The sequence below is a fragment of the Lepisosteus oculatus genome, chromosome 2 (genome assembly GCF_040954835.1).
Source record: "Lepisosteus oculatus isolate fLepOcu1 chromosome 2, fLepOcu1.hap2, whole genome shotgun sequence".
Lineage (NCBI taxonomy): Eukaryota > Metazoa > Chordata > Actinopteri > Semionotiformes > Lepisosteidae > Lepisosteus > Lepisosteus oculatus.
In genome coordinates this window covers 61,462,152-61,475,904 of record NC_090697.1, presented here as the reverse complement: position 1 = coordinate 61,475,904, position 13,753 = coordinate 61,462,152, and the positions used below count along the sequence as shown (strand labels likewise).

The 13,753-nt window shown below is 35.7% G+C and overlaps 1 protein-coding gene across 2 annotated transcripts in view; it reads left to right on the top strand.

The window, feature by feature from the left end:
* Positions 1 to 12,667, top strand: part of ush2a (Usher syndrome 2A (autosomal recessive, mild)) — a 409,409-nt gene extending 396,742 nt beyond the window's left edge. Inside the window, exons 70-72 of one of the 2 annotated variants that reach the window (XM_069180084.1) lie at positions 5,519 to 5,611; positions 8,094 to 8,318; positions 9,159 to 12,667. In XM_069180084.1, coding sequence (XP_069036185.1) covers positions 5,519 to 5,611; positions 8,094 to 8,318; positions 9,159 to 9,248 — 408 coding nt within the window. In that variant the 3' untranslated portion in view covers positions 9,249 to 12,667. The remainder of the gene's footprint in view (positions 1 to 5,518; positions 5,612 to 8,093; positions 8,319 to 9,158) is intronic. The other variant, XM_015346259.2, reaches the window with a different exon arrangement.
* Positions 12,668 to 13,753: the final 1,086 nt, after the last annotated feature.

Below are 13,753 nucleotides of genomic sequence, written 5' to 3'. Positions count from 1 at the left end.
AATCTGCAACCTCACCCTTTACACTGTAATCTAATAAATGCCCATGAAGGCATTTAGAAATCTCTGCCATGAGGTAGTTCTAAATCATGAAATCATTTAGTGAATAACAACCATGTGGGTGTTCTCTTTTTACTATACATATTAAAATGCTCGTCTTAGTAATTAATCTATTGCTGAATCTTTAGAACTAGTAGTTAAGTAATTTGCAAAGAGAAATAAATAGTATTGTTTGATTTAAAAATGCTACTCAGTGCCATTAAAACATCACTGAATAAGAGTAATACAAACCAGTCATTGTGGTGGTAATTTAACTATTGCTATTGGAAAATATCTGCTGCTGCCCCTGCATAAGAACAAAAGAATGGTAATGAATCAGAGAAGGCCATAGATTCCCTCTGCCCTATTATTGATTCCAGCATGTCATTGTTGTTTTTTTTTTTCTAATTGAAGGATACCTGTGTATCAGCTTTCTTAAATTGGGTATTTGGTTCCACTAACCCATAGACTGGTGTATTGGTTAATGTTTGTGGATGTATATTTTTAACATTAGGATCTCCTAACCATTTGAATTGTTTCTCTTAATTGTTGGCAGTACATAGATATTAAATTGTAACGGAAACCGATAGGTGAAGTTCTATGGGAGAAGCGGGGGGTGCTCTTCCTCTTGCTCTGTCATTCAATTATCTCTTTCCTAATTAAACCCTAACCCTGCTAACACACACGTCTAGAGTTTTTTAATTCAACTTACTTGAATTCTGAGCACTAATTCTCTGTCATCTCCAGCCTTTCTCTCCTAAAGCAACTTGAAGAGTCTCCATGCTGTTCGTTTTCCACCCTGTTCATTTACCACTGTTTCACCATCTTAACCTTCTAATTTTCAACCTAATCCTCTTCTCCCCCACCGCCGACACTTCTGTTTCTCCCATCCAGCCTTCTACATTACGTCGTTCAAAACACAACTGCACCACCTCGGATACGCCAACTCATTTCTTTTACAAGTAATGGCCTCTTCCATGGCACCTCAAATCACTGTTAGACAGATGTATTCCTATTCCCCCTCACTCTGACTGTTTAGCCCATTTTTTTAACTTTTATTCGATTCCTTTTAAGCTCAACCAGTCATCCATCCTTCTCTCTCTGCAGCAGTACCTGCAACTCCGCCTTCAGGAAATCGGACAGCCCCTTCTCCTTCTGTCAACTCTGTAGTTCCACCTTCTCCTCCTCCATGGCTAACCAGCTCTCTAGCAGATTCTCTTTCTCTGCAGAATTCCCAGCAGCTTTCTCAAACTCTTGAACCGCTTTCTCACTCTGTAGCCGATATTAAATTCCGTCTGCTCAAGCTTGAAAATTCCTTTCATTCGGCTCTGCCTTCTTCAGCCTGACCATCTCCAGTCTCTTTTTTTTCCATCCTCAGTACAGCTAAAGTCTCACACGCTATACTGCTCTCAGGCCACCCTCATTTTCAGTGCCAGATCCTTGAAGGTAAAGATGTCAATTCCGTTTCTCTCATATAAGACCGCTCTGATCGCAATTACTGAGTAGTGGAATCATAAGATCTCCAGTTGCTCTAAATCATGGGATCCACGTCTTCTTAAGTTTCACTCTCTTAAATTTATTCTGAATTTCTCTATTTTCAGGGATGCTATCTGTTCTTTCCACCCTCCGCGGCACCAAGAGTGGACTACTACTGCTTATCTTTGTTTGTTAAATTGGTTTCTTTATTTTGCCCAATTAAATTTTCAGTTTGAACAGATTTTTAATTTATCCACTCTTCCTGTTCTAAAGCACGCCCCTATTTGAATATTCATAACCTAGCAGTCTCTTCCTCTCTAGACTGATCCGTCCCACTGCTCCAAAATGATTCTCTTTCTTCTAAGTTCATACAACCAATCTTCCTTCTACTCCTGAGCCTCAAATGATTGCCATAATTCCAGCTACACCCATTTGTATTCCCACCCTGGAACACGCCCTTCTTCTAAGTTTTATACTACAACCGTCTTTGAATGCGTTGGCTAGGATAGCAAGTCACATAAGTGATCATTTCAAAATCTGAAAGTGTTGACCTGGGGTCATGTTTGGGGGGTCAGTGAAGCTCACTTCCCCGACCTCAGGATGGCAGCGCCTCCTTGACCCTTTCTGGGGAGGTTCTCAAATGCGAGCCAGAGGAGACACCTGGCCCCATTATTCTCGGGATCTCTAACTAACTAATTCTCATTCTCTTGGTCCCCTGAGGGTTTATCCCAGTTGTGATGTGGCTCATCAAAATGACTCTAAGCAAGTCAGGGGACTTCTTCCATTTCCTTCGTTTCCTTCTCGAGCAGCTTTCTCTTCATTCTCAACCCCTCGGGCAGCAACTCTTAAAGTGATTCCTCCAGTCTTTCTCTCCTCTCTTGAGGGATTCCCTCCCAGTCGTGAGGCAGAACCTCTCATGAGACTCTTTTCTCTACTTTGCTAACCCCAGCTTCTCCCCTTGAATTAGAGTAAGATAGTTTTTAAATTTTACAATCCATTACTAAGTAATGATTTGGAATTGTTTGTAGAATTGTGCTCAATATTTTTCAAAAAATATATATTGCACCTCTGGAATCAGTAAGAAGAAAAATGACCAGCAATATATTCCCAGGTTTAGGAAAGAAAGAATCTCCTACACTAATAGGCCAAAATAAATTCTGGCTCCAAATTCTGGTCCTGTGTCTGCTGGTTATCATTCCAACTGAACTGCAGATCAACTAGAATATTTTAATTGTTTCAAAACTGGCATAGACATTTAAAAAACTTGTATGAAGTTCTGAATTCTAAAAATATCCTACTTCGTGACTACAGTTTACAACATCTTCAGTATACAGAATTCTAAGCAGCTTCTCCTCAGCTTGCTAACCCTTATTTCTGAATACACAGCCCTTAATAAGTGATCAATTTAGGATGAACAGACATACAGTTAAGCAACTAAAAGTACATTTTAAAATATGATCCAAACAGAAAACTGAAATCAATTGGCAAATTATTACAAACTCAGAAGACAGACGGACCACCGCACCAGGGTTTCACCCAGAAAACCAAGTAAAAGAACCAAGTGGTTTTAATTTTGAACAAGGAATGTCAAAATCTCCATTAGGACTGACAAAGGCATCCCATTCAGCTTCTACAAATTAACAGTGAAAGATTAATTGGAGGTCACAAGTGGAAAGTAAAGGAATTGTTTTTAACATTGAGAACATGAAGTGCTTTGTATATTTATTACAAATGTAGGTAGTAATGTAAGTCCTAGCATTCTTTTAAGGACTTGGCCTTTTCCTTTTCAGAACACATTGGAGCCTAGACTAACCCATCTCTCTATTTGCTAATAGTGCTACTAATACAGTTTTACCTTAGCCCCTTTACCTGTCCTGTTGAAAAAGTTTACCCAATAAGAGAACATTTATACATCAAAGCTGATTCCACTTTTAAGTTAAATTTTAATGCTTCTAGCAGTCACATATATGTATGCATTTACATATATACATTTGCATTAAAATGTATTTACATTACATTAAATTTCATTCCTCCTGACATCTTGCTTAAAAGGGAACGGTTACTCTCCATATTAAAGAAATCAAGCTTTTTGTCTGGGTTTTATTGCAGGTGGTTATTTACAGATTCCTGGAAAAGCTACAGGATTGCAGGCCTCCAAGCAGCAAACTACTGGCATGCATGACATGCTTATGACTTAAGTTAACTTGAAATTTACTGTGCTTGAAAATATCCCATTGAGTTAGCTGTATGTGAATCTATGATGCGGTATTTTTTTTTACAGCAAAAGGCCAGGAAGTGTAAAATGTATGCTTATTTAGAAGTGTACAAAGCTAAGAAGTTCATCAAAGAAAATTAATATCTTCTCTGCCTCTATTCTTCTATTTATTTCACATCTGTTGTTGTGCAGCTGTTTTCTTTGTTTGCTCTGACAAGCCACATTCTCATCTTATAATGAAGATATATATAAATAAGGAAGATTTAAATTAAATATAAAAGCCAAACCCAGGCTTACTCATTGCTTCCACACTCCACACTCCACACTCCACACTCACAAAAAATGTAGGAAACAGTGTCCAGTTTTTACCTATGTTCCGTTTTACTCAGAAGGAAATCCATGAAAAATATTCTGCTAACACATTTTACGAGGGCAGCATTGTGGGGCAGTGGTTAACATTGCTGCCTCACAGCACTGGGGCCTTGAGTTCAATTCTGTAGTGCTATCTGCATGGAGTCTGTACAGTACAGTATGTTCTCTGCATGTACATGTGGGCTTCTGCTTTGGTTTCCTCTCACAGTCCAAAGACATACTGGAAGGTTAATTAACATCTGGGAAATTGTCATCCCATCAAGGGTATATTCTGCCTTGCGTCCATTGCTTGTCAGGATGGGCTTCGTCTCTTCGGCCACACTCTGTTGAATAAAGGGGTTAGAAAATAGACGATGGTTAGATGGACATTTTATGACTGGCCCGAGGAAACCTTTCTGTTGACTCTTTAAAAACATAATATAGTCAAAAATTACAATAACCCTAAAGCAATAACAAAAGTTCATATGGAAACAAATGGTTTCTCACTAAACATTTGTGGTAAGATCATAGGATTTTACTGTAGTTATTCCTAAAGCCCTGTGTGTGTGTGTGTGTGTGTGTGGCTTTATTACATAATACATTGCCTATTTTAAATACTTAAATACAAAACTATATTAATCATCTTCACTATTCGGTGAATTTTTTTATGTAATTGAATTTGAAGATCTGAAATGTTGTACTTCCAACTTCTGTAGATTTCATAGTTCGCTGCTTTGCACCGAAACAATTTGGAAAGACATATTTTCAGCTAGAGGAAAAATTAATAAAGCACCATGGTAAAATGCACCTTGTTGAAAATATACTGTAGGTCTGCCTGGAACAACTTAGCATAGAATTGATTTGCATTAAATCTAGTCATCTTCTCTTTATCACAGGTGCTTTGCCTGCATTCATTTGTGGCTGAAGAAAACAAACTGTATATAAAAACTGGACAGTGTTTAATACTTTTTTTTAAGAATCTGGACATCTGAATCTTTACTTCATTGTGTCAGCTTAGAGTCAACACACCTGTTTTGTGGCCTTTAATTACATGGTTCGAAGGAAGCACAAAAGTCTGTTGCAATGTATTTACTCAGTGCTTTTGACATCTCATTTTCTTCAACATCCTTTCTTCTATTTCCCAGAAGAGGGCCCTGATGTTCTGAAATTTAATTTTTACTCTCTTAGCAAAACTGCCACCTTGTGGGAGTAAAAAAAATAAGCAGCTCTTTAAGGGATGTGGGAGAGGAATGTGCACACAACACATATGTGTTTTGAACTCACCTTTTCATAATGTACACTACATGGCTTTTTCAGTACAATGTTTCTATATACTATACTCTATGTTTGATCTTTTTTTCTCTTTGAATGTTAATGAAATTAGATACTTTTTTTTCCAATTTTCCGTCTGGTATCTTTAAACTGGATTTCCGCATGAAGCAGAAAACCTCTTTCTCTGAAAATGCCTCTAATCCAATTTCCAGTGCAGCTCCTTCTGCATCTCCTCACCAAACACAACAGTGTGCAGAGATGGTAAGCTTCTGGTTACCTGTTATCCACTAGGCATGGTTTAATTGTACAGTATGCAACATTTGTGCTAGAATGTGCTCACAGTTATAATCTTGTCTACTGTGTATAAAATGTCATGTTCTGTGTGAGAGAGTTTTAGGCCCTTATCTTTCCAAAGGATCTATAGAAATGTTACGTGAACTGTTCTGTTATCAAAGTTGAGGCAATTACTTTTTAGAAGTGGAGTTCAAGCAACAGTTACTTTGCTACATTTCTATAAGAAAAAAAATAAAATCATGCCCAATAATGAGGTCCTGTGAATTTCAGGGCTGACTTTTGCTAGGTCACTGAAAAATGCTTTGCTTTCATGCAAAGAAACAGAAATCTTTAACAGCATAATTTTTGTTTCCAGTTTGATACTGTTCCGGATACATCTGATTCCACCAGCAGTGTCACTCTTAAAAGCTTTACAATGCATTTAGAGGTATGGCTAGGAGAGTGTGCATGTTTTAAACTTAGAAGTGTTATTTTCTCTAAACATATATGCAACTCTTCTATGGCTATTCTTTCCTTCTTTTTAAAAATAATCTTCTCACAAAGAATGTGTAATTCTGAAAATGCATTTGTTGTGTATTGTGTGAAATGTTGCTTCATAGATCTTCACCCTCTGTGATCTGCTTTCAATATACATTTGTGTAAATATCCCATAATACCTTGAAACACATATTACATATGTATTTATAGTATAATGTATTTAATTGGAACAAGCAATGAGCCTTGTTGAGGAAACGTCCAGCTATTTGTATGTTGAACATAAAAATAGCTAAGGCCTTGTCACATGGGCCATTTGTGCACTTCCTAATATCCTTGCATGTTTCATGAACATTTATTATGCTTGACATTGCAGTTAGAATTTAAAGTTCAGAGTGTTAAAATTCGATATACAGTACATTAATAAAACTACATTAGAATAACTATTATTCATTCACTGTGAGCAAGGATAAAAACTGTGCTACAAAGCCAAAATTAAATGTCTAATTCAAAGAAAAAGGGCGAAGGTACCACAATATGTGCAGTGCAATTTAATTAGCATAATATGAGTTATTGCATTGAGTAGTAAAAATATATTTGTACAACCAGATCCCTGCCTATTAAGGGGACTAAGTGTAATATTTGTAAAAACATATTAAGAGGTCTGTGAAAACAGACTTTACTAGTGCCTTAGGACCTACAGAATAATTAGGCAGTATCTAGGACATCACTTCACTAGAAGACAACACAATGATATCTGAACAAGCAGGGCATCAGTAGACATAGATTCATACATATATTAAGACATAACTCCTTCCAAAAGGTACACAAAGCTGATGCCATGTCTTATTTTGATTACATTGTACAATATAAAACTACTACTGACACTGGTTAGTATATTTCTGCAAACAATATGTTTTTTTATTACACCTGAAGTTGGTAAGCCCTCTGACAGTGGCTATTTTATGCCGGATTTTTTTTTCACTAAAAGCACAATCATACAAATACATGCACTCACATTTATAGTTCCTTTCTGGTACAAGTAACTGGGAAGGAATCAACATGAATTATTAATGTGTATTCAAATGTAGTCTATACTGTAAATTGGAGGCTCTTTGGTGAGTTTGACTGTATCGTCTCTTCATCTAAGTGGCATTGTGTGCATCTGATTTTGGTTGCAAATTTCATACATGTATTTTCACCCAAACCTCCAGTTAGGTTGGATCTTTTGTCTCAGGCCCAAGGCTATGGAATAGCTCTGCAATTGAGTAATTACAGCTACTTTACAGTCCCACCCCATCAGGCACTTGGTGGCTGTTGTCCTCCATATAAGATACACCTGAGACCCCAGGGGTTATGAAACAACTTTTTGTTGGATCAAAGTGTCCTCTCATTTTTAGATCTGGTTCTCACAACCAACAAACGAAGAGCAAACCCTCTTAGCATGAATTAGGAGTGAGGTACCCCATTTAACAATGTGAACTTGTATGACAGGTGAAAACTCAGCAGTTCCCCACTTTTCAAAAGCAAGAGATCTCCCCAAATTATTAATTGTTCTTCCCTACCAACAAATCCAAGCATCGGCCCTATCTGTTCTCTTCATACAAATTAAATTGCATGTTTCTGCTGCATGTTATACAACCCAGTGCAAGAAGCTGACCTTCCATTCTTTATTCTTCCTAAGCTATGTTATAAAAGTTCTGATAATGACAGGGACTCCCTATATGTTAATGGATCTTTCAGCGAGGTCACTGAGGTGGCACTGCATTAGCGACCTTTCATACTTTTATTGGAATCATTTATGCAGGAAGACAAATACGTTTTATCCTTTGGAAATGGTTTAAAGCGAACATGGAGGGTAAAGCACTTCAAAAGGTTTCCTTCAATGGCATTTATGAAAGAATAAAACATTTATTTCGCTATATTCACTTTATGAGCCTAAACAGAGTGTTTTCTCCTCATATATGAACCACAGGGGCTGGCAGATACAAAAATACCTGGAACAGGATCACATATCCTCAACCACAGTAATCAGAACATGTCTGTTCTTCGAGTGCCAAGCCAAACTCAGCTGAGCCGTGTGTACTCTCAGAATTCCCTGCATCGCAGCGTCAGTCAGCTGATTGACATCCACGATAAGAAGTCTCTGATTGAGGACTCAGTCTGGGATACGATATTACATGGCCATGACAGTGGAATGGTGAGTCTCTTGTAAAATAAGCTATGTATTATTTATAGTCTCAGCAATATGTGATTGTAACACATTAATTGAATGGAAGAAGAACGGATCACCAAAATAATCAGAGCAATAATCACACTGTTCCACACAACAATTTCCACCTGTTACTCGGTGTGCAAATAAAATTATAGGTACACAGGTAAGAAAACTGTCTGATCAGCTAAACCCAGTCTATGATTCTTATTATTTAGTTGATATAGAGATGTTGTTTTGTGACTTTATTCCTTCACTAATCAATTTAATCATTCTATCATATTGATATGCAATGTTATTGCAATTGCAAGATCTCAGTTGTGACAGCTTGGGATTTGAAAAAAAAGACTGGACATGCATTGTGGTTCTAGTCTACCTAATTTGAAGGAAATATGTATGATAAAATGAGTTCATCCTGTTACATGTAATGTATCAGATTACTTGAGAACAATAAAATTATATTAAATTCTACAATTCAAGAGTTCTACATTTATAATTAACTTTTTTAAACTAACTGTATACTTAATCCGTTCTATTTATAACACTAGGTGCCAATAAATTTGACTATATTGTTAGAAATAGTGCTGTGGAACACCAAAAGCTTTAAAATTAAATTATGTTGTGAATGGTAAGATTCATGAAATGTTATGTTTGGCAAGTGAATAGGAAAGTATATATCTAAAGCCCTGCCTTCTCTATATAGTAAAATGACTAGATTGCACAGTCAGTAAAGTAAAAGCAAAGGCAATTATCTCAGTTATTAAAATTCGAAAGTACAAAAGTTAATTGTATCAGATTTTTCAAAGTTTATTGTCACTTTTTTTTCAGTTTGTCGAAGATGAAGAGTTTACTGACACTATAAAAGGCTTCAGCACAGTGAGAAAGGAGCACACTATGTTTACAGATACTCATTTGTAATAGACTGAAGAAAAGATTCAACACATCTAGTGGTTTAAGTAATCTACAAATTGCTAGAAGCAAACCATTATGTACCAAATTGAGCTTACACTGAAGCTTACATTGAGTTTTAAGTGATTTTCAATTCATTGTGCAGTGTAAGCAGCTTTCCTTTCTTGGGTGTATACATTTCAGTTTATCCTTTCCAATGCTTTATGGATTGTATGAAGGCTCATAAAACAAGATGACATATTTAAGAGCTTTAAAACAACAAATTATGCTTGTAACCCTAACAGCTTGAAGAAATATTGTGATTTATGAACTGTAGGTGTTGCACATATTTTCAACAGAGCACAAAGCTTAAAGTTGTACATTTGGAAAAGTATGAAATTAATAAGTGACTGGACAGGGGTACTTCAAGTTGTATGACTGAATTGAATATACAGCATTTGTAAGAAGTACTGTTTTCTGAATGCATTAAAATATGCCTTAAATAATTCTGTACTTCAAAGAACCAGAGAATAAGATCAAATACATATGGTTCATGAAGCCTGTTATTTTAATTGAGTAAAGGAGTTTAATTTCAGGTGATGGAATTAAGCCAACAAACTTAGAATTCACCTGAGAGAATCATTCATCTGAGGGAATCAACTATTTAACTGTTTTAATTGCTTCCCATTAGAAAATGTGAAAGGTCCTAATTCACAAAATGGAAACATGACAGGTATCCACCTCATCCCTTCTCCCACTGCGACCCTATTCAGAAATGGTGTCTGGGAGGTAAACACTGCCATTCACTGACAGTCAACAGTCACTACAGTAACACCTGATGTTTGAGAGAACTTCAATCCTTTATTAACAAGGAATAATAATCCTTGTTTAGGATGACCTGCCTAATGATAAATGCCTCCAAAATCTAATGCCATAGACAAATACCACTGTAAAAATAGTTAATATTTAGTGATACATATCTTGTGCATTCTTGATTTCTTTCTTTAAAAACACCCCAAAAGTATGTCAAGCTCCTGGACACATATGTGTATGTTTCTTCACAGTATACTAACCATTGTGAATGAATAAACTTGTACTATGTATTAGTCTAAGATGAAATACGTATCCAAATAGCAAGTGCTAGCATTCTAGTATCTTTAAAGTGATGACTCTATTCCAAATATGTTTAAGGCAGGTCTACTTAGCATTTATCCTTTTCAATCTGCTCTGCTGCAGTGCTATGATACTAATAATCTGTTCAAAGGAGCTGGTTACTGAGAGTGAATTGTGAGGGCCTTATGTTGAAAAGCCCTGATTTATGTTAATTTCATAGAAACTCAATGAGTCTGCATCTGAGACTCATCCAGGGATTAAAAAAGCATGGCCAAAGCAATGCCTAAAACAAAGCTGGCTCAAAAAAGCAGAGCCCAACAAAATTAATGTACATAACAAATTAGGTGAAACAGAAATACAGTACACTGCCCTGTGTGAAGGCAGGCTTGCTTGCAAAAATCAGACAACCCAGCATGGCAATCCAGAACAACCACAATTAACTATTGTTCAATTCTAATTGAATTATTTAGTCCAATCCAGACATAATAGTCTAATTTTGTACACCAAATGTAATTCTGATTTAAAGCCATGATTGAGCAAATATATGTTATGTTTTTTAAGTAAGATGTGAATTCATACATGTGCTATTGAAACCAGCATTTTCAGTCTAGTATATGTGAAAAAAGTGTTAGAAGCTGAAAATGCTTACAATTTTTTTATCTTTACGGTGTTTATCAATGTGTAAATGAACCCTATCTTACAGTGAAACTCAAAGTAACAGCAGCATAACACATAATGAAAATTTCATATCATAACCCTAATCATTAAGACCCAAATATGTCAAACATTTTCACTCTAGAGGCTGAGAATGAAAGTTGATTAGGGATAAATGAAACTGTGCCTATCATAATGAGCAAGATGAAGCATGTTTATTAACATTTTAAATGATTTTCTTAAACAGCCAACTCTTTATTATTATTTGTATATACCAGTGTGCTACCTTTATTGTTATTTTGTATTGTTCCAGTTTTCTCAACTTCAAAAAGTGTATCATCTCTTAAGAGTTTTGCTTCACTTACACCATGTTGAATGGATTGAACATAAACCTCTTCCTATTGTGTTTAAAAATAAAATAGGTATAGGTTATGTTTTAAAGTTTGTTTGTTTTTTTTACAAATGACAGTGTTACTTAGGGCATAGAACTAAAAATTGTATTTAAATTTAAAAGGCATTTTGTTGAGCTTTTTCTTTTCCTAACCAATGGGAAACTGTAATAACTATTAGCTGAATGAAACACAAATGTTATCTAATGCTTCCTATACCAATATTCAAATTATTTCGGTTCTTTAGTTTTGAAGCTTCATTTCTGAAATTATTATATTAATAAGGTTTCCAGAAAACAAGAACCATCCACTGAGTACAATGGTGTGCTAATGTGTAAGCTGATGAGTATGTTTTCAACCTTTTTTGATATCACGTGCATTCTATCATTGCAATTTTGACATGTTGATCTAGGGTCAGATCTATCATTTTGGACAAAAATGTTGTCACCATAAATATATAAGTTAAATATTTTTATTTTGTTATTTTTAGCAAATGCACATTGATGTGTATACTGTATGTTGTAATACATAGGTTTTTCAATGATTCAGTGCAATTTTCAAAGCAAGAAGGGTATGTGAACAATTTAGTGCACTTAGCATTTTAAAGATGATATTCACATTCATAACTAACCATGCACAGTACCTAAATGCACAAGTAACCAAACAATTAGGCTCTACAATTTAAAACTAAATCAAATAATACTCTTTATATTGGTTGAATCTTCCATCGAAAGACTTACCCATTATGTTGAACCGTCAAGATGTAGACAGAAACTGAAATGTTCATGTTCCAGTACTGGAAAACTCAGATTTATTTTTCCAGTTTCATTTCTATTGCTTTGTATTTTAATCTTCTTGAATATTAACATGGCAAACTGGGGAATTCCCTGAAAGTCAGTATTATTTTAGCATTATCACCAATGTGAAAGGTGTGGATAAAATTACTGTTTTGTGTTGTTTTTCTTTGCTTTAAAATTTACTCTGCATGTAAAGCCACATTAATTGTCTGAAAAATCAATGTAGCCTGATTTGTATACTGTATAGTGTTGGTCCTAACTAACCTACCTCCATTAATTAATTAACTAATTTTTCTTAGTATTTTCTGTGTGATGAATGTAGTCTGAGACTAAGTTCAGGACCTTTCCAAGTTTACTTACAGTATTCTGAATGTTTATGTTGTAATGTTGTATTGAAATGCATTATTGTATTTTTTTTTGTGACCAATTCCTACTGTACAATATTGCTCAATAGGAATGTGTGATATTTGATAAGGAATAAAGAGGTAAAAAAGGTTATACTAGCAGTCTGATTTTTTACATTTAAATGTTTAGCAACATTTCATCTTGAAAAATGAAAGAACAATGAAGCTTTTAAATGTGTGCTGCAGATTCTATTTCTTTGTATACAAATTTTGAAGTACTCCCTTTCCATGGCTATTTCAGTGGAGCATTGCCCTCTGTCTTGTCACACAGCCTTATGTAAGTGTATTCTACAGATTTCTACCAATTATTACTCAGTGGAACAGCACAGATTCATTGGAAATCCACCAATAGTCCCTGTAGCAGAACCAGTACAGGGACCAATAGCAGGCCCTGAACAGTCCTTATGCTTATACAATGACCCATTTTTGATTCAAGTTGTCTGTTCATAATGACATTGAAATTAAATACTTTTTGAACAGCACAGTCCTGGACTAAACTGAATGGCATATTACAGTCCTTAATGACTGTCCATTTTGTAGGGCTTATCCCTGGAAATTACATCTGGTAAGAAAACATCAGTTACAAAGTCAGGTATCAAGTCATGCAGACCACCTACATTTCAAAGTTATTAGAACTTTAGAATTCACTCACAGAAAACATTTGCTCTCAGTATAGTAAAAAATCCAAAAGGTGAAATGGCTGCTTAAACCACCGAAAAGACCCCTTGTCAAGCACTCAATCAGATTATATATACTGTATACAACAGGTCTGAAATAAGGTGGTTTAAAATTGTGCAGAACCAGCTGTGTTAAAATAGCTAAAGCTGGGCAGTTGCATTTGTGTGCAAGACACAAAGAAATAAGCAGAAGTTAATTCTGCTAAAAAAAGTGAGAAGTGACAGATATTTCCTGTCTTAAGCTTAGCTGCAGACATACCACAGGAGGCATTTACAGTATGCAGGAGTATCAAAGGTAAGGCCTCTGTATTTGATAAAGCAGTTCGAAAATGCAATTATCATTAATTGGAAGGGTGAGTATACACTACATCAGCACAGCACTGTAGCTGAGAATATGTGGAACACACTACAAAAACACATGATGGAGGCCCAAACTCTGGATACCATTTTATCCAATTCACCCAGCTACTACAAACTATAAACCCAGCAGGACTGGCCGCC